Genomic DNA, 19,874 nt, shown 5'->3' with positions numbered 1-19,874 from the left:
TGGCCAGACGGACGTAGAAAGCGCCTTGCATGCTAAGTTTGGAAATTATGAGGGCCCCCATCTTTCTGTAGCTGCCACACATCCCTGATGCCAAGCAGAAGATCCTATTCATACACTGAAATGTTGTTAAGATCCTCACCACTGCACCTCGAGCAGACACTCCACATGTGCTTTAACATATTCCCCAAAGTGCAGGCTCCTGTTTGAGAAGAAGCTGGCTTTCAAGGCACCCAGGCCTCTCCTCCACATGAAATGTCGAGACTGGCACAACCTCACAAACCCAGCCCCCTATGCCAAGGCACTCTCCTCCACAGCCTTCCACACCTCTCGACGACCAGCTATACTTCCTCTGACCCATGCAGCCCTTTTGAGCTGCTAGACCCTTATGATGAGCCTCTAGCTCCCAAGAAGGGAGAGATCTCCTGAGAGGACAAAGTGGTAAACCCTACAAATGAAATAGACCCCTACCCCGCCAAACCGGTGCTGCCTGATGACAGTTCTGCCTACCGCATGGTTATTCAGAGTGCTTGTTGATACCACTAGGTGGACATGCATGTCCTACAAGACGAGAATAATTTCATTGTAGAAACCTTTTTTTAAACCAAAAGGACAGTGCAGATTCTCCCCATTCTAATGTGCATGTTAAAGACTGGCCGAGACAACTTTAAAGACCTTGTACAGACTAATGTCATCATGCCAAGGCTAGGCAAAAAGTGTAAGGTCCAACCTTCTAACCCCGTGTACATTCGTAGTCAGCCACTCTCCCTCCCCTCAGAATACCTAGCGGTGCAGAGAGCAGAAGAGGCACCTTAGCACAAGTAACCAATGACACCCCATTACCAGGCAAAGAGAACAAGCGTATTGACATGACTGACAAGCATGTAGATGTAGTGGTGTTGGGGGGGCGCCATCCGTCAGTGCATCATCAGCTCTAGCAGTGTTTTATCTCGCTTTGATGGATCATATTGGGAAGAACGGGAGAAGCTGATAAAGCACCTCCCATAAACCCATAGAAAGAGAGGACAAGTACTAGTGGCCATAGGATATGTAATCTCAAAAGCTTAAATCTACTGCCCGCTAGACTCAGCAGATACTGCTTAATGAGTCATCAGCACGAGTATCCTCCTACGGTGCCATGTGTTACATGTCAGGTTTGAGGCAAAGGGTACAAGTCTTACATTTGGTGGGTAGCATTTCTTCAGCCTTCAAATCGAAGAGCTGGAGAAAGTTCAAATTAGACACTGAGAGAAGTCCATAGTTGCCCTCCAGACCACTACCCTGAAAGCTGCTTTTAGAAAAACAGCACTTAAGCACTCCCTAACAGGCAGAGGTTATACCAGAGGCCGATAGAGGGATAACAAGAAGGACAAAAGCAGAGGTAGCTCCAACAGTGGTAAATCAACCCTCAAACAGTGGATTGACCATGCTTGCACTCTTCCCATTGCCTCCCCCTAACACAAAATTCCTTTCTGGTGAAGGATAAGGATAGAGGATTTCCTCCCCGGCCGGTGAATGGGTGCTCATGGTTGTGAGGCAGGCTTACTGCTTTGAGTTCCACATTACACCCCTTAACATCCCCCCCCTTGCCCCCCCTCCCCACTACCACATCCTCAGCCGAGACCACCTCTGATTTCTGGATGTAAGAGTTCAGGCACTCCTTGTGAAGGGAGCCATAGACATCAAAGGGTGTCTCCGTTCCAATGAGGCAAAGGTTTGTACTCATCTACCTTACAAATCCAAAAATGTATAGTTACCTTTAGCTGATCATAGAACTTAGGCGCCGCAACCACTACATCCTTTGAGAGCACTTTCATCCCTTGCAGGACATTATTCTGCGTCTTCCACAAGAGATCCTCATTACAGTCTCCATCAACCAGTCCTCTTACTGTACCTCCATTTTGTGTTAAGTGGACAACTCTCATCTTCTTTCTACAACCAGACTCTGTAGCGTAAAGGGTTTTCACACTTCTGTAGTTAAACGGGCGCTCATGTACTATATTGACAGGACTGTGGGCCAGATGTATGTACCTTTAGAAGAACGATTCCCAAATAGTGATTTATGTATTTATTTGTTTCTGAACCACTATTAGGTAATCTGTATTCTAAATGTAAGAAATGTTTTTTTTTTTTTTAATTTGCGATAAATAGTGGGTCGCAAATCAACCCACCTCATGAATATTAATGAGGTAGGTCGCAATTTGTGACCCATAAGGAATCTCAGCTGTCTCAGCAGACCACCATGTCTGTGATTGCTTTTTAATAAAGCAATCTTATTATATTTTTTTTTAATGCAGCCTTTTTTCCTTAAAGGATGCTTTTTAAAAGAAAAAACATCTACTTTGAGGTTTCATTTTTTAAGAGTAGATAGTGGTCTGTGGGTCCACGGTCTACTTTAAAAAAATATTTTGTGAACATTTTCAAATGGGAAGGGGCCCCAGGGAGACCCCTTAATATCTGTGAATAGGTTACCACCACTTTTAAAACGGGGGTAAAGTATTACTGTTTTGCTGCTGGAATTCACTTCCAAAACAGTAATACATACCATACCAATTCGGTATTTGGAAGGGACATCCAAAACACGCCTCTCCCAAATACAGAATCACAAATGCAAACTGTGATTCGGTAACAAGGTACTGAATCATATTATGCATTTTGTATATTTGAAAAAAAATTCTGGTTGCAAGCGGCCTGATTTTGCAAGTCGGGCAGTTTGTGACTGGAAAAGTGCTTTGTACATCTGGCCCCAAGTACTTTCATGAGATAAACCAACTACTCATAGCCTTTGGTAATCCCTACAAGAGACACAACATCTCTAAATCAGGCAGTGCAAGTTGAATTGTTTAGTGTATCCAGACGTGCTGAGCCAGTACAAAGCACACACTCCCCGTTCGGATGCTACCATGGCTTTCCTGGATAACCTCTTGCTAGTCGGTATCTGCAAAGCTGCCACCTGGTCAACACCACACATGTTCATTAAATACTCCTCTGTGAATATTCTAGCCCGCCAACAGGCGATGGATGATCAGATATTGTCAAGTACTTCACTCCATATGTCTGCTTCAGCTGCCCACTGGCCACCGCATTTGTGGTAATGGCTTTGCCGAGCATGTGTATCTATAGCTGCACATCTACAAACTTAAAATGTTACCCTGCAAGCATCTGTTTGTAGCGTTGTAGTGCTTAGTGCTGTCAATTCACTTTACAAAGAGCTGGTGAGGGAGATGTGCTCATAATTATTGAGGCCCTTGATGCAGCTTGCTGTGGGCAGGTATTGAGAGTACCCACTGTGGCGAGAGTCTGAGAAGATGTGGACCAGGGCATTGCCTCATCCATATGCAAGATTATGAGGGCTTGAACAGCAGTTCTGAAGTCATTTTCTCAGAGAAATGTTTTACCTCTTTAAGTAGTCAGACCTCGTACAAGGCCTTTCTTGTTTTCTTGGTCATGCATTCCATTGGGGTGAGATCGATGTCCAGGATAAATCTGAGTGTCTTGCTGAATTCACATTCCAAAGTGAGTTAATCAACTAACTGTCCTTAAATTAATGTAACAGGTTAATGTTTTGTCATTTCAGATACAGAGATAGAGCTAAAAAAGATGCAGCAGCTGTTGGTGCCTATGTTGCCAGACTATTGGGCTCATTAGCAAAGGTATTGGAAGACTTTCTGTTTTTTTGTAACAGACTACCACAACTTTTTTCAGTTATTAATTTATCTTTATATATTTTTAATTAAACTGTCCAGAATTCTTTTAGGACTGAGTAATGTTAATATGAAAGCAGATGATTGAGAAAATGCATGTGTTTGTAATCATGGCTCAAGTTAGGGTGGTCTAGTGCTGTGTGAAGCTAGTTAAACCTCAAAACTGCAAAGAAACCTGCCCTTAGATTGACATAGCACTTTCTGGGATAGACTATTCTAGAATCAGATCTTTGTAGAGCATAACACAGTCCTCAGGACTGTGCCTATCCTTTTCACTCTTATGTAATATATTGATCTATGAGGCCAGCCTACAAATCAAAAATGTTTTATACATTTGCACAACTACATCTTAGTTTGCCTGTTTAGAAGTTGTGTAATGAAGATTGTAAAATATACACAGATTTTTTAAAGATGATCCAGTCGTACTCCTCAGTGCATACAGTTCTCCCACACCGGGACATTCTGTAGAAACATTGCTTGAACTGACATTTGCTGGTCAAGAACGAGGACACATATTCACTAAACATGATTGTGTAACTGTATAAATGCTCAAGTTGGTCACGGTTTCAAAAACAGTGTTTCTTACGTTATTTTATGCCAACACTAATTTAAAGGAAATCTTTATAGTCTGCACAGCACATGAAGAAACAACAACATATTTATTTATTAATCAACTTATTTGTTCATGGACATTTGTTAAGCACATAATACACTATGTGAGACTTTTGGAGCTACACAGACAGTTATAATGAGATGTGTCAGATGTGGCAAACAAAAAATGTTACTTGACAGTTTCACCCGTGCCCCTACCACCTCCCCAAGAATGAAATAGCAGAAGTACTGAAATATAAAACATTTATTAAATGATAGATGTATTACAGAAAGGGAAAATGTACATACTCTGAGTAGCTATGTGTGCCTCCTTGTGCTTGTGAATGTGACCATATCATTTCACTAGTGCTTAATTTGTAGAATAACGAGTGCTAGTGCCCGAAGCTGTGTCAAAAGCCCTTAGCCAGAGCAAACTAAATGCCCGCACCTGAATACTAAGGTTGTGTAGTCCTGAATCAACCCCAGGCCTCGTTAATCCACTATCAGACATTTCCTACCCCTTTATCTTTCTCTTGCAAATTCTACTCTTCCTTTGTGACAGTTATTTTCCATCTTTTATATTTGGAAAATGTCTTATGCGAAAAATAAGTGCAGGTTCCCCTAGAATAGTGCCAGTAGTCCCCACTGGCACCCACTGGCCCAAATTAAGCACTGCATAAGGCCCATGCTTGATAGTAAAGCCTAAGACTTGGGGTTTCCTTTAGAGTTGGGTAGAAAACTGTGATTGTCCCCTTCACTTGACTCCTGGTTCCACTACCTCATTTAGAGATAGCACAACCACATGTATTTTGATGCTGGAAACGTTTTGCTACGGAACAGATGTTTTTTTTTTCTTTGTGTGGTCGCCATGAAAGGTATGGCTTTCATGAACAGACAAAAGCAGCACAGATTTTTTTTTTTCTTCTGTTTTTTTTTTTGTAAACAGATCTGATTGTATTTTGAGAAATTAGCACTTTTCAGACATTTTCATTTCACTCAAAACATTATGTATATTAAGGATATGTTACTAATTTTTCAGCTTATTGACTATTCATGTGTTCCTCTAACCCCTCTAATTAACCAGTCCCCAGCCACGTCGTACCCCCTTTTAACATAAATAGTTTCTTGGGTGGTCAGTTAAGTAATTCCCTTCTGCTCCTGTTAGGTCGCTGGCATTCGCAGAGTGACCCTGTAGTGGTTGTGGTAGTTGGTTGTGCCACTTCCTTGTTACAGTTATATTATGTAGCTGTGTTGGTTATGATGGGGCAGCAGTGGGTGAGTTCCTTGGTGATCCAAGTGGTGACCGCTGCTCAAGTTCTTTGAGACAATCCACTAATGTTTTCCAGGCCCTGGCCATGTCCTGTGTTCCCCTTACCCGCCTAGCCTCGCACAGTTAGACCTCTCCTTCATAGCTTGTCCATCTCTTGAGCTCCCTACGCCATATCACAATCTGGAGGCCCCCAGGGGCATTCCAGTTCCTGGTAATCTCCCTCTTTGCTAATGTATATGCCAAATCCTGAAATCTGCTAGTAGCTTTAGTCCTGGTGGTGTGCGGAAACCAATGCAACAGGCAATGACCAGGGGACTTATCTGGGTACTAGCTACAATTGTAGTCACCTCTTCCTTTACTTAGATAACGATGGGCAAGACCATACCATAAGAAGAAGTTAAGCTACTCTCTTCCCGCACCTTGGGCATGCTGCTTCAGCCTTGTGGAAATGCCTATTAATGTGTCCTGGGGTCCTATACGTCCTATGTAATACATAGTAGGCGATTATTTAAATCGTGCAGTTCTTGCACTTTTGGTGTCCTGTCTAATATTGACTTCCAGTCCCCCTCCGGGCCTCCCAGTAGGCCCTCAGGGTCTCTAGGGGGAGCAGTATGTCACTTCTTATTGCAATGTAGAGGCATGTTACTGCCTCAGTGGTGCCTGAGGATAGGACAACTTATTGACAGGCCTTGTGAGGTTATGGTTCTAGCAGGCCCGTGCCCCATTGTCTGCGCATCGCCGTCGCGACGCCTCTATGTAGTAGGAAGTGACCCTGCGGCAGGTTAACTTCCATTTGGAAATCGTCAAATGGAAGGAGCCCATCATCTCTGAATAGGTCGCCCATTGTCCTTGCTCCTGCTGTTAGCTAGTCTTCTAGCATCCCCAGTCCTCCTCCATGTGGCAGTTTCTCCAGCATTGTCATAGGTATGTTAGGTGAATATGGGACTTTCGTACGTGTCTTCTGGAGACATCTGTACCAACATTTTCGCATGACTTGAAATTCCTGAGTGTCTGTGCTCCCTGGCCCAGTGGTTTTTAGCAGGCCCCTGATCATTTGGCAAAGCTCTGGAATAAACGGTCCCATCTCATGTCCTCTGGTCTGCCTGCCCTCCATCCATTGAGTGAACCACTGCATTTGTGCTGTCATGTAGTATGTTTTGAATCTGGAACTGCAAGCCTGCCACCTCTAGTTGGTCATTGCAAGGTATTCAGCACCACTCTCCTTCGGCCCAACCCCTTATATGAATGTTGTTAAGAGGCAGTCTAATTTTTGGAATGTTGCCCTGGGGATCCAGATCAGGAGGACTGTGAAATAATATAGCAATCGCGGCAGGGCCACCATTTTGAGCAATGCTACTCTTCCAGCAACTGAAAGCAGCAATGTCTTCCAGAAGTCTACGCTTGATTTCAGCGTTCTGATGCTAGTCCTATATTTCCAGTCAGTCAGGTTGTGATAGAGTTTTACACCTAGATACGGCAGACATCGCAGCACCCATTGGTTTATGGCTAGCCCCTCAAAAGGGTTCTGACTCGCTGTTGTCCAGAACAGTTTTGATTTCTCCCAGTTGACGTTAAGTCGCGACAAAGAGCCAGAGTTCCCAAGTAGGTCCCTGGCTCCCTGTAAGTCGTTTGTTGTGTTCCTAAGAAATCTTAACAGATCGTCCGCGTAAACTGCAATGTGGTGAGGGTGAGTTCCTATTTGTATGCCCTGGTACCAACTTCCCGTTCTAGCTTGATTGGCTAAAGGTTTCATAGCCAGGGCAAACAGTAATGGAGAGAGGGGGCATCCTTGCTTTGTCCCTCTCCCCACAGCATACCTCTCTGATATGGTCCTACCCGTTCGTATTCTGGCCATGGGGTCCGTGTATAGGAGCTGTGTCCTGGCAAGAAAGCCTTGGCCAAGCCTCAGGTGCTCTAGCATTCCATATAAGAATCCCCATTCTAGGCTGTCAAATACCTTCTCTATGTCAATCGCAAATGTAGCCGCGCTCCATTGATTAGAAGTGTTTGCTTCCAGCAAGGTGAGGAGTCACCTGATGTTTTGGTCTGTGTTGCGATCTGGTATAAATCCTGCCTGGTCAGGGTGTACTAGTAGGGGCATTAGTGGTACGAGTCCAGTACCTAGCATTCGACTAAGGATTTTATAATCTGTATTTAGCATCGAGAAAGGTCTTTATGCTTTGCTGTCATAGGCAGGCCTACCTGGTTTCAGTAGCTGTATCACTAATGCCTCTTGGGTGGATTCGGGTAGAACACCCCTCTCTCATGCTCTTTTATATAGTTCTACAAGCTTAGGGGCTTGTTCGACCGCATAGGCAGCGTAGAACTTCACGAGGAGACAGTCCATTCCTGACATCTTCCTTCGAGCCATTCCCTTGATGCTTTTCTAACCTCTGTCAGTGATATATCCCCTCCTAGTGCCTTGATCTCTTTCTGAGTGAGGTCCAGGGCTGTTAATGGTTCTAAGAAGGTGCTTATTTCGACCTTTGTGCTCTCTGTGATACTAGTGTAGAGGGTGGTGTAGTAGCTGCTAAAGTGTTCATTAATTTCTTCTTGTCTATACAGTCTCATCCCTTCTTCAGTGCTGATTTCCCCTCCTTGTCGAGTTAGCTAACCATGGAAGTAGGGACCCCGGTTTGTCTCACTCATCATGGGCTTGTATAATGTATTGTTTATAATCGAAACATCAGAGCCTTTCTGTGTGTTCTGCTGCTATTTCTTTAGCTTCTAGTAGGGTAGTCTGCAGTTCAGAATGTCCTGGTCTTTCTTTCTCCACCCGTGTCAGCTCGCATTCCGCTGCTGTGACTTCACCTAGCAGAGTGCTCCTTATTCCCTTCAACTCAGCTACACATTTGCCTCTGGTTGACGCCTTAAAGGCATCCCATTCAGCTTGTGTGGGGGGAGACGCTGTACCCTTGTTTTCTGTGAATTAGTGCCTTAAACGTTCCCCTATTGCGTGTCAGTAGACTTGATCTTCAAGTGACTCAGACTCTAATCGCCAAGTCAGTATAGGGGTCTGGGGCTCTCCCATTGCTACTGTAAGAGGACTGGGTAATGGTCGGCTATCATCCTCACTAGGTACTCTATGTTGGATACCCAGCTATGCATGTCAGGTGTGTAGAGGAACGTGTTGAACCATATGTGTAATTCATGTAGACTTGAAAAGAAAGAATATTCTCATGTCTGCGGGAGTAGTCACCAAGTGTCTATAAGGCCCCGTCGAGTCTGCCCGTCCGCGAAGGCCCATGCTGTGCGAAATACCTGGGATTCACAAAGGGGCGGGTGCGATCTGTCATTGGTTGGGTCAGCTACACAGTTGAAGTTCCCTCCCAAAAGTGCAGTGTGAGTCATGAGGGGGCAAAGGCCCCTGAGAGTGCTGTTAGGAAAGTCCCTTGGTCTGTGTTCGGAGCATAGACACTGATAAGGGCTATAGCTCGGCCTTCTAATCTGCCCGTCACCACTACATATTGGCCCTCAGGGTCTACAACTTCCCCAGTCCTCTGGAATGGGATCCCAGCCCTTGTCCATATTAGGGTTCCCTGTGTGTAGGCTGAGTATGTATTGAAATACGTTTGGCCCCTCCATCTTCTCTGTAGGGCCGTTCCCTCTTTAGCTGTCATATGTATCTCCTGTAGCATCCCTATTTGGACCCCTATCCTTTTCAAGTAGGAGAACACTATATATCACTTTGTCATAGTATTTATTCCTCTAATATTCCAGGATAAGACCTTATAGTTCATTGGAGGCACCATTTAGCCATTCTGTACATGCTACTTTTCTCCAAGTTCCACTCACCACATGCAGTCATGTTGTTTGTGCGCCAGGGACTTATACTGTGTCTCAGGGGGCATGGCACTCAAATTCCAGCAATTAAACAGGTAACTTTCAATCCAATTCCCCTACCCCAGGACAAGCAGGCAACAATCCCCATCCAAACTGATAAACAAATCACAAACTTTTGTGGAGAAACCCACATTTTGTTTAAGATGAGGCTGTGTGATGCCTCCCGCCAGCGGCTCCCAACCACCAATCTAGAATAAGAAAGTAGTCCCCCAGGCTTCATTGGAGGGCATCCGTGTCTGCTCTTTCGGCCACTTGGGCTATCTTCATCTGTCCTCAAATAATGTCTTCTGACGTCCCAGGAGTGACTATTGGTAGGTCATTGCTCATGGTTCCTGATGTGCAGGATCCTCTATCTGTGCCGGAGTCCCCCTCTTCTTTGTTTTACGCCATGGAGACAGAGCATGCGCCGCTTCCACTGATAGACGCTACTACTTCCATAACCTTCTGTCTCTTTGCGAGTCTCCGCTGTGGTTGGGGCAGCCCTACTGCCGTGTGTCGATCTTTGTTTGGTGCTGTTTCTTGAAAGGCGTTTGCCCTTCAAGCCAGTCCCAGACTTCTTGTGAAGATTGAAAGAAAATCCGTTGCTGCTTTTACTGTGGCTGGATACGTAGGAAATATCTATCTTTCTGTGCTTTTTCTTTGTCTCGAGAAAACTAACTCATTGCTGTTGTACTACTCTGGTGAAGTCTGGGAAAATGCGCTCACTGCTGTTTTCGCGAGGGTTCCCTTTTGCCAGCCATGTTTAGGATATGATTCCTATCTTTGTAAGCGCAATAATCGTGCCACCTCTGATCGCGACGGACTCCCAGAGGCAGCAGCCTCGCTGGAACTTTGTGCACTCGTTCTAGTGCGTAGAATGAAGAGAGGCCCTCCTGTGCCACCTCCCTGTGCAACCAGTTCTTTAGGTATGATAGCATGTTGTTTCTGTTTTCTCCGGCAGGTCCACCACTGGAATATTATTTCAGCGCGATCTGTGCTTGGAATTCCCGGGACATCTTGTTTGGGGTCAAGGGCAACAAGTTTTTATGTTTACTTTGTCCTTGGGACAAGTAGGCCCAACCCCCTGCAGCACAAACCCTTTGGCTGCCTGTTTACAGAGAGTTGAACTCTCTGCAGTTGAGGTAATGTGTTTCCAAAAGATAATGCTGTTCGAACTTGTATTTATGGTTCATTATTTGAAAGCCTTCATTATTAGGGTGCGTGCTGTAAATAAATGTTTTAAGGTCACACTTCACTACTGACGTTGGCTCCAGTACAAAAAAAACCATGTACACACATGTTTGAAAAGTTTAGGCTAATAGGCTAAGTATAATGCTCCCAGAATGCTCTCTGATTATATGCAAATGAAGTGTCATTTAGTAAAATGTGTTGATGCATGCTAGTATTTCCCAAAAATATTTCTAATGGAAAATCAGTGTAACCATTTTCAACACGATTATGGGAAGCATAAAAATAAACACTGACAAAGCCAACTGATCTGACATATTTTTATAAGTCTTTTAGTTTCATCAATGCGTGTCTTGTTTTGACATGGCTTTTGTAACACTTTATTGTTGTGGGAGCTACCAGGCCCTCAACATTGTAACAAACATTGGCAAAACCCCCCCCCAAAAAGTTTTTGAACTCTTAAAGCACACGTTGCCACCAGCGGCATAACAAAGGCCCCGCAGCCGCCCTCCAGGGGGCCCCGTCAGCACAGCACCTGCCCTGAGTGAGTCTGGAGAGGGGGCTCCTCCATGTTCTTTGCAAAGGGGCACCCTCCAGTTTCGTTACGTCACTGATTGCCACTGTAGTTCCTGACACTGAACAAAACTACTTTGTGTGGCAATATGCTCCTTGTGGAAGAGCAGAATGCAATCACTCACAGTAAAGCCAGCCGAAAGAGAGAGAAATAGAAGTTTAATAAAAACAAAATGTCTTTGTTAACACCAGACCTAATTAGGGACCAAGACCCACATGTAGGTAGCTTTTTGCATGTCGCAAACAGCGACTTTCGCTGTTTGCGACGTGCAAAAAGCACATTGCGATGCACAAACCCAGTTTTGCGATTCAGTAACCTGGTTACCGAATCACAAAACGGGTTTGCGACTCGCAATTAGTAAGGGGTGTTCCCTACCTAATTGCAACTCGCAGGGCAATGTAGGATTGTTTTGTGACCGCGAACGCGGGCGCATACCAATCGCAGTTTGCACCCATTTCAAATGGGTGCTAACACTTTCGCAAAAGGGAAGAGATCCCCAAGGGACCCCTTTCCCATTGTGAATGTCACTGTAAACATTTTTTCAGAGCAAGCAGTGGTCCTGTGGACCACTGCCTGCTCTGAAAAAATGAAACGAAAACGTTTCATTTTTCGTTTTTGTTATGCATCTCGTTTTCCTTTAAGGAAAACGGGCTGCATTACAAAAAAAACTGCTTTATTGAAAAGCAGTCACAGACATGGTGGTCTGCTGTCTCCAGCAGGCCACCAATCGTGAGGGGGTCGCAAATTGCGACCCACCTCATGATTATTCATGATGTGGGCATTTGCGAAGCCCTTGCGAATCACAGATGGTGTCAAGGACACCATCCTACATTCGGATTTGCGACTCGCAATTTGCAGGTCACAAATCTGAACCTACCTACTTGTGGCCCCAAATTCTTAAAGAAAGTCACAAAAGTGCACCCATGGTATATGTCGTACCCCTATAAAATATTTGTGAACTGTATTTTAGCGTGGGTAAATACGATGTGTAGATTTGCTCATGTGAAAATCTATTGAGCATTTGCAAGTTCATTTTCCCTCCAGCCACTTTCTTCCCAACCCTGGAAGAAGTTCTAATTCTGCCATTGTCAGGAGTAAATGTCCAACCTTTCTTATTATGGGAAAATATTAGAGAGTAGCTGGTAAAAATCTTTAAAACATGCAGGTTAGTAGGTTTGCAGACTCAAAGGCATTCCAGCCCTGGAACTATTGCTTACTGCTTCCTACAGCCCCAGTATGCAGATCTTCAGAAAGGTGGCAAAATAAGGAAATTGCTATAGTAGGGATTGAAACTCCAAGTATTCAAGCCCTACTATGGTAGTAGCCCTGGCATAATCAGAGAGGCTATTAATTGCTGCCATAATTTGTCGCCACACTACATGGCACCAAAGGGACAAGTAGATCTTTTTACAGGACAAGTAGATTTGAGAAGCAACCTGTCCCCTGGACAAGTAGATATTTTAATAAATTCCACACCCCTGTGCTTCCAGTGTGGCTTGACCCTCAGTAGTCAGTGAGATTACAGGGGACAGTAAGTTCCATTCCTTCATAGTGACTCGCTCTGCTAGGCATCTATGATCATCCCGTAATATCCCTAGCTCAGTCACCAAGGTGTCGATCTTCTCCTGAGGCCGTGATGGCTTGTAGTATGTCCTGTAGTGTTGGGCCTTCAGATTGGGGTGAGGGAGGAGCCGCTGTCTCCTCTGTGGGGCCGCTGTCATCACTTGTATACAGCATGGATTCTGGTCCACCCTCTCTTTTCCTGGAGGAGTTTCCCATTGCAATGGTGATCAGGATTCTCGGGAACTACTAATGAAGCGTACGTTCTTGGGTGTGGCACCTAGGTGGGTGGAAGGTTTTCAGGTGCTCAGTTGTGCAGTATTCACGCATTCAGGAGTCTAAGTTATGAGATTGTACCCTCTCTCCAATTCTTCAGGCTGGCTTAGTCAGTGCCTGTTGCTATTAGTAGGATTTGGATATTTTTTGGTTGTTTCCTCTTATGCATTGGTGCTAATACTCCCCAGGCCAGTTTTTTAGCTCGCAGATTTACAGGGCTGTGGCCGGCCCCGTCTCACTGCTTATCGCTAAGAGCCCAGTGGTTCGTCCATATGCTGGGGGCTTAATATGTTGTGAAGTGGTGTCTGAATCCCTGCCCTATTGGGCATCTCTTGCTCCTGATACATTCTATTGTTTCTGGCTGTGTGGGGCTTCAGCACACAAGTCTCCAATTCCCCTGTGGTTCTTCAGGCCCCCTTTTTTGGAAGGCTGTGTCTTGTGTCAGTGTTCATAAGGGAGCTAGGCCTCTTGACCGCAGTGCTCGATTTCTGTTGGTGGATTACCACGTATTTACTGCGATTAATTGGACTTGTGTGGGAGCCAAAGCGAGGCTTAGACGCCGCTGCCCAGCGGGTCTCTGTCATGGTAGCCCAGATGCGGACCCCAGTTAATGCCGCTCCGGAGGCCCACAACCCCTGCAGTATCTCCGCATTAGTCCAAAGCATCAGGCCGCATCCCTGCAGTGTAGTGCCTGCTGCCCAGGTAGCCCCCCACCCCACTTCACTGTTGCTGTTTTTCTTTGCACTGCCCTACGTCCTATCATAACTCTCCTGGGGCATATGGATTATTTGCTGCGTTGTTTCTGGTCCCCACTAGTGTGGCGTACTGGCTCTTCTCTTTTCTCTTGGCCCCTTTATGTGCGGTCTACTTTTCACCCCCAGCAGCTCCCTGGTGGGTCTCCACTGCGTTGCCCAGCAGGTCCACACCCTTCGTAGGTGCTCTGGAATATGTCGCTGCCCCTGGCCATCTTCTAACAGTACGGTGTCCGCTACCCAGCCGGACCTCCCCTGCTCTGCTGTGACTCTCAGTGCTGCCCTGCTTTCTAATTAATTTAGCTGGGGCTTACCGGCTCAGTACTGCTTCTGCACACGGCCTCTATGAGCACGGCCTCTTCATTTCCTGCACATGTTTCATTTGAGGAGAGGGGAACCAAGTCTCTCACCCTCTTGGCCTCAGGTCTTAGGAAGCTGTCACTTTTCCCCTTCTGTGGCTGCCTTAAGGTTGCTTATCGCTGCTTCCTCTGGGTTTGCTCCGGCGAGACCCGGGGTGCTGCTGCCATCTTGCCTAGCTTGTCGTATTCCTGCAGTCTGATCGTCACGGTCATCTGCTGCCCCCTCAGATCGCAATACACGCGTCTCTAGGGCTGTGCCTTTCTCAGGGGTCACATTTCTGTGTTGCCGTGACCTCCGTCCCCGTTTATCATGTCAGGATGGTGCTGGATGGAGCGACCATTGCGGGAGCTCCTCGTTTTGCTCTCTACGCTATTGGCATCAAGCCCACTAGTGTCACAAAAGCAGCACTGATCTCCATATATTAGGAGAAATTGTCTTGTGAATATGGGACACTGTATTTTTGTTTTTCATAAACAGAACCCCTGGTTTGTGGGTATATTTATTTCTACAGGGTAATGTCCCTCATGAAACAGCACTTTAACTGAAGAGGACATGTTGCAATTGATAATTACAGACATTCTAGGGAATCTTGATTCTCAGTCATCATTTCTCAGACAATGTCTTTTGAAAGAGCCTTTCCTTCTGTAGCTTTGTCCCACCTTTTCTATATATCTCTGATAAGTCGTCTTTCATGTTGTACCTGGAGATGCAGGAGTAGATGCCATATCTCTTCATTTAAAAATAAGTACTTTCGATGTTGTCTTAATTGCCAGTGTTGGTTTTGCCCATCAACAGGAAGAGAAGACTGATACTTGGAAGAATCTTGCTGCAGTTATTTAAAAATGAAGCACCACGGGAAGGAGTGAGGCATAAGAATAGAATTGTTGTAGCTCAAATATCCAATAGTCAGAATACGCCTGCTATGGAGGAATGGCGTCAGGGTATGGATTGGTGCCTCAAGACTGAGACAGCTATCTAGGTTGAATAGGAAGATGGGGAACGTATGACAAACCTTCAGAATCATGACAAGGGTCTGAGAGGGATTGCTGGGAATATAGCACATGTACTGTGATGAGTCGGGCTGTATAGCATGAGGTTGTCTTTTATGGTTGGTGAATCGTTCGTTATACAGTGATAAATTCATTCTTTAAAAAGAAAAAATAATGGCATTTGTAATGAAAGAAAGGATTATGATGGTGATGAATTAAGTGTCTGTTTGCCTTTCCTTTGTTGTAGAGGATCCAGTTTTTTATCTTGTGAATTCCAGCTAAGGCTATTTTTATAGCAGTTTTAGTGTCACTCCGGTTTGTGTGTGATTTTGACTGAGTTGGTGTATCCCTTCAAATAAAAACATATATTCCCCAAAAACTCTTAAGAGAATACCTGTAGACGTACATTTTTACAATATGAAGGCTTGGGTGAGTAACAGCCATGCAGTAGAGAGACTGTCATCGGACTAGAGAACAGAGGCAGGTCACATAGCATAATGTTCCTCTTGGAAAAGAATAAGGCACCAGAGTTCTTTAGTAAGAAGGGAGTAACTTGTAAAATACCTATTGCAAATGTGTTGCCTGTTGCCCTATCTAAAAAGGTCTGCCAAATTAGCTTCTGCAGCATGGCCGAATCTGTGGCTGGATACTTGGCTACCATGAATCCTTTCTCTTTAAGTGGATAAAGGGAAATTTCTTCGGATGAAGCATCACATGTAAAATGTGAAGTAAGAGGGAGATACTGGACTAAGATGCATTCCAGCGAATTGCCTCAAGCAGTGCTGCTCATTGATTCATTGTCTGTTTCCTCCATTTCTTGTTGATCCTTGTGAAACTGTCAGAATTCGTACCTTGGGTAGCATACATTTGGTTCTGATATATGTGGATAAAATAACACTAGAGGCCAAAGTGTAACAAATCAAGTGTTGCTATTTCCGGATTAATGGCCTGGGTATATTATTAATATAACATTTAATATTGGGCCAACCCCTCCCGTGCCAGAGAAGGGTAATGGGGGATATGTTGAAGTAAACAGCAGTGTGTTTCATTGTTCTGTTTTTGTTTTCTTTGCAGCCTCCAGAACGTATTGCACAGAAGGACATCAGGTTATTTTGTAAGTTTTTATTTTTTTTATTTATTTTTTAAAGTTTTTAAATATTTTTCATAATGATTTCATTTGTAGAAAGATAATTTTATCATCTCTTGTCGTTTAGCTCATAGAACATATTACATGAAAAATATATTACATTTGTCTCATATCCTATTCTAAATTTCTCACTGGTGCAGTTGATTGAAAACTGATCCTGGAACCCAGTCACTCTTTCAAAATAACATAAAAGGCTTATTTCTCTTTAGTCAATTTTATTTTTAAGCATTGGGATCAAAACAAACAATGTGTAGTGTTTTACATCCTGGGTATTAAAGTGATAGTGGCATTTTGCTGCTGAAAAAGTTACCCATACCAAACTAGCGCGATTGTTTTACGGACTAGGCAAGAACAGATTTTCCCAGCAGTACAAGTTACTGCGTACAGCCAGTAATTGTACATTGCACACACTTTTTCCTTTCTGGATTTTGGCCAGTCTCCTCTAATGTGAGCTTTTTTGAAACTACTCTTCTCCACCATACAGAGTTCATGTTTGCTTGTCTTCTCTGAGCATTTAAGCAAATGCTAACAATCTTGAGTGCCTTATTGTGAGCCTGTCAGTGAACACATCAGGCATTTTGCCTGAGATGGCAGCAGCAAGACAAATATTTTCTTTATAATGTAACCCTTCTCTTCTTTTACCAGACATCTTACCAGTTTGGCATATGTGGCTTTATGCTTTATTTTTCTGCGTTTGTGTGGCAGTATGATCTTAACCTCATTTACTAAGTATTGGATAACTGCTTGCCAACCAAAGAAGGACATATTGAAAAATTCTCAGTTAGTTTTACATTGATCTTTACATCCTATTATGATTTGATAATTGCTGACACATGGCCAGTATTTATGTGCAACACAAAGATTTATTTATAAGAGACTCTTGTGTACTGTTTTTACAGAAACTATTGAGTGCTTTAGTGTGCTGTATTGTGTGTTGTCTCTAGGAAGCAAAATGCTAAAATTCTCCCGTCATAAGGGGACTTACCTAAAAATGTATCAGGAGTAGGTTCGTTCAGTTAGTGAAAGATAGTTTAGAGAATATAATTCAAAACGTTGCTTCATCTCCCTTGTGTTTTCATAGCATCTTCTCAGCATCACGAGTCATAAAAGTCCAATTAAGTAGTACTTCAAATGGGAAACTTGCTGAAGGTCTTTCCAGTTGAGAGGGGCACAAGGCAGGGATGTCCCTTATCCCCTCTCCTCTTCGCCCTAGCCATTGTTCTGCTTGCACAGATGGTCCGTAGAGATGCCTTTATAGAGGGTTGGCAATGGGTGGGGGGGTGGACCGCATTGCGCTTTATGCCAGTGATGTCCTGCTCTATCTGTCGTGGCCGAAGTCGACTGGATCCAGACGTCTCCAGTTGATGCGCAAATTCGGAGAGGCTCCTGGCCTCCGGATGAATTTTAAGAAATCCCTCCTGGTCCCGCTTTCGGAATCTTGTGACCGGATTGACTGGCAAAAGACCAGTCCCATCCGACACCTACGTTTTACTTACCTTGGCATGAAAATAGTACTCGATCCGACTGTGACCTGGGCCCTTAACTTAACCCCTCTTACCTAAAAGGTGAAAGCAGAGCTGGGACTATGGCAGATGCTACAACTAATTGTCATGGGTCGCATTGCACTATATAAAATGCTCATCCTGCCCCAATTCCTGTACATTCTTCAAAACCTTCCCCTCTGGCTCCCTCGCCAATGGTTCCGAGAGATGGATGCTATGGCCCGCTCATTCGTGTGGCGCGATGGCCGGCAGCGGTCATCATGGGAGATATGTCAATGTGACGTGTACGATGGTGGCCTAGCCATGTCCAATTTATACTGCTACTACTTAGCCGCCCGACTCCTCACCATCAGCGACTGTCTCACTGGGGGCTGGAACGATCCAACATATCGCCTTGAATTATCCATAATGGGGTTCCCATAACTTATGAACATGCTCTACGGAAGCCCCATCCCCAAAACCATGCCCGAAGTCACTAGCCAGGTCTTACATAGTTGGCAGGCAGCTCAGAAACTGACGGGATGGTGGAGTCGAATCACACAATATACCCCCTTATGGCACAGACAGTGGCTACGGGAGGTTGCCAATCTAGAGGGCTTCTCGAGATGGGACTCCATAGGCATAACAATGGTAGGAAACATCTGGGAGGGCACACACATGATGCCCTTTCAACAGCTTCAAGAAACATATGCCCTGGCCCAGACACAATTTCATAAATCCCTACAACTCAGACATGCACTGAGAGCACATATTTGTAATGACACCCCCATACCTGGAATTAGCCCTCTTGAAGCCAAAGTGATGATGCGGGCCCTGGGAACCGAGGGGGATCTCACAGATTTACCGCTCACTTGTACTGAACGCTTCCCAGCCCCTCCAACCCCTGCAAACTCGCTGGGAATCCTGGATTGGCCCACTAGATGACGTGGACTGGTATGACGCATTGATGGCGCCGCAAGTCCTTACTATCTCTGCTAGATTGCGCATGGTGCAGACATTACTTGCACTGTGCCTATTTGACCCCAGCTAGGCTTTTCCGGGCCGAGGTCAGGCCGGACCCCCATGTAACAGGTGCACTTATTCACCAGCAGATTTCTTTCATGTAGTGTGGTCATGCCCCATAAATCAGCAGTACTGGGCGCAAATCCTGAACAAACTCTCTGTACTGTTAGACCTCTTTCTGGTTTCCTCCCCCAAGAAGGCCCTGCTGGGGGTGATGGAGGACATTGGAAATTCTCGAGCGACCCAAACACTAATTGCAAAAAGGGACATTGCTGGACACTGGGCATCTAAGACACCCTCACACTCTGGAATTTCAGAGGAGAGTTACAGCTGCCATTTCAGAATACTCCTTCTGTCCTTGGTAACACGTCTTCTTGGGCCAGCTTATCATCTTCGTACATTAGCCTCTTTATTAGTTTAAGACTCATACCATCACACCTGCAGCTTAGGAAGATATGCAATAAAACAAACTTTCACATTGAAGGTTAGAAATGCAGAAAGAACTTGGGCCTGAACTCTGGCCAAGTTTAAAATAAACATGAACACACTTCAGTTTAAATGGTTTTCCACACGTTTCTCATGATGAATATAAAATGATTATGAAAATAGCATTTCTATAATACTGTAACATAACATACTTGCAAATATGGTGAATAAATGTGGTTTGCAAGAAGTTATATTTGTACATGCACTTTACTTGTATGCATTTCAGTGCACCACGTTATATGAAAAGACACTTACACTTGTTCACATATGAAAATAACCACTCCTTTATTTCACGTTTATGAGACATAATGGCACGGCTAAGTTATGCTCTCTCACTTACAAGATTAAAAAAAACAAGACTGTCAAACAGTAAAAATCTAAGTTTATGATGCTAAAAGTCCTTGGTGTTTTTTTTTGTCAGGCAGAAACGCAGCATTTCTTCGATTAGTAAGGTGCCGGTCTCTTGCTGAAGAATATGGTTTGGACACCATGAAGAAGGATGAAATTAGTGAGTAGATATTTTATTATCACTCCTGTAGTTATCATTTATAGGTAGAAATGCAAAAGTTGAAGTGGACAATTACTCTTTTAAACAGGGTTTTCTAAATTGTTTTGTAGAAAGTGGTAAATTAATAGAAATAATATGATATTTTA

At 44.4% G+C, this 19,874-nt stretch overlaps 1 protein-coding gene across 1 annotated transcript in view; it reads left to right on the top strand.

The window, feature by feature from the left end:
- Positions 1–19,874, top strand: part of NAE1 (NEDD8 activating enzyme E1 subunit 1) — a 308,399-nt gene that overhangs the window by 101,788 nt on the left and 186,737 nt on the right. The window contains exons 14-16 of the mRNA XM_069217198.1: positions 3,575–3,650; positions 16,158–16,197; positions 19,642–19,728. Coding sequence (XP_069073299.1) covers positions 3,575–3,650; positions 16,158–16,197; positions 19,642–19,728 — 203 coding nt within the window. The remainder of the gene's footprint in view (positions 1–3,574; positions 3,651–16,157; positions 16,198–19,641; positions 19,729–19,874) is intronic.

This window comes from Pleurodeles waltl, chromosome 12, assembly GCF_031143425.1.
Source record: "Pleurodeles waltl isolate 20211129_DDA chromosome 12, aPleWal1.hap1.20221129, whole genome shotgun sequence".
NCBI classification, from domain to species: Eukaryota; Metazoa; Chordata; class Amphibia; order Caudata; family Salamandridae; genus Pleurodeles; species Pleurodeles waltl.
This window is presented reverse-complemented; position numbering and strand designations above follow the sequence as displayed.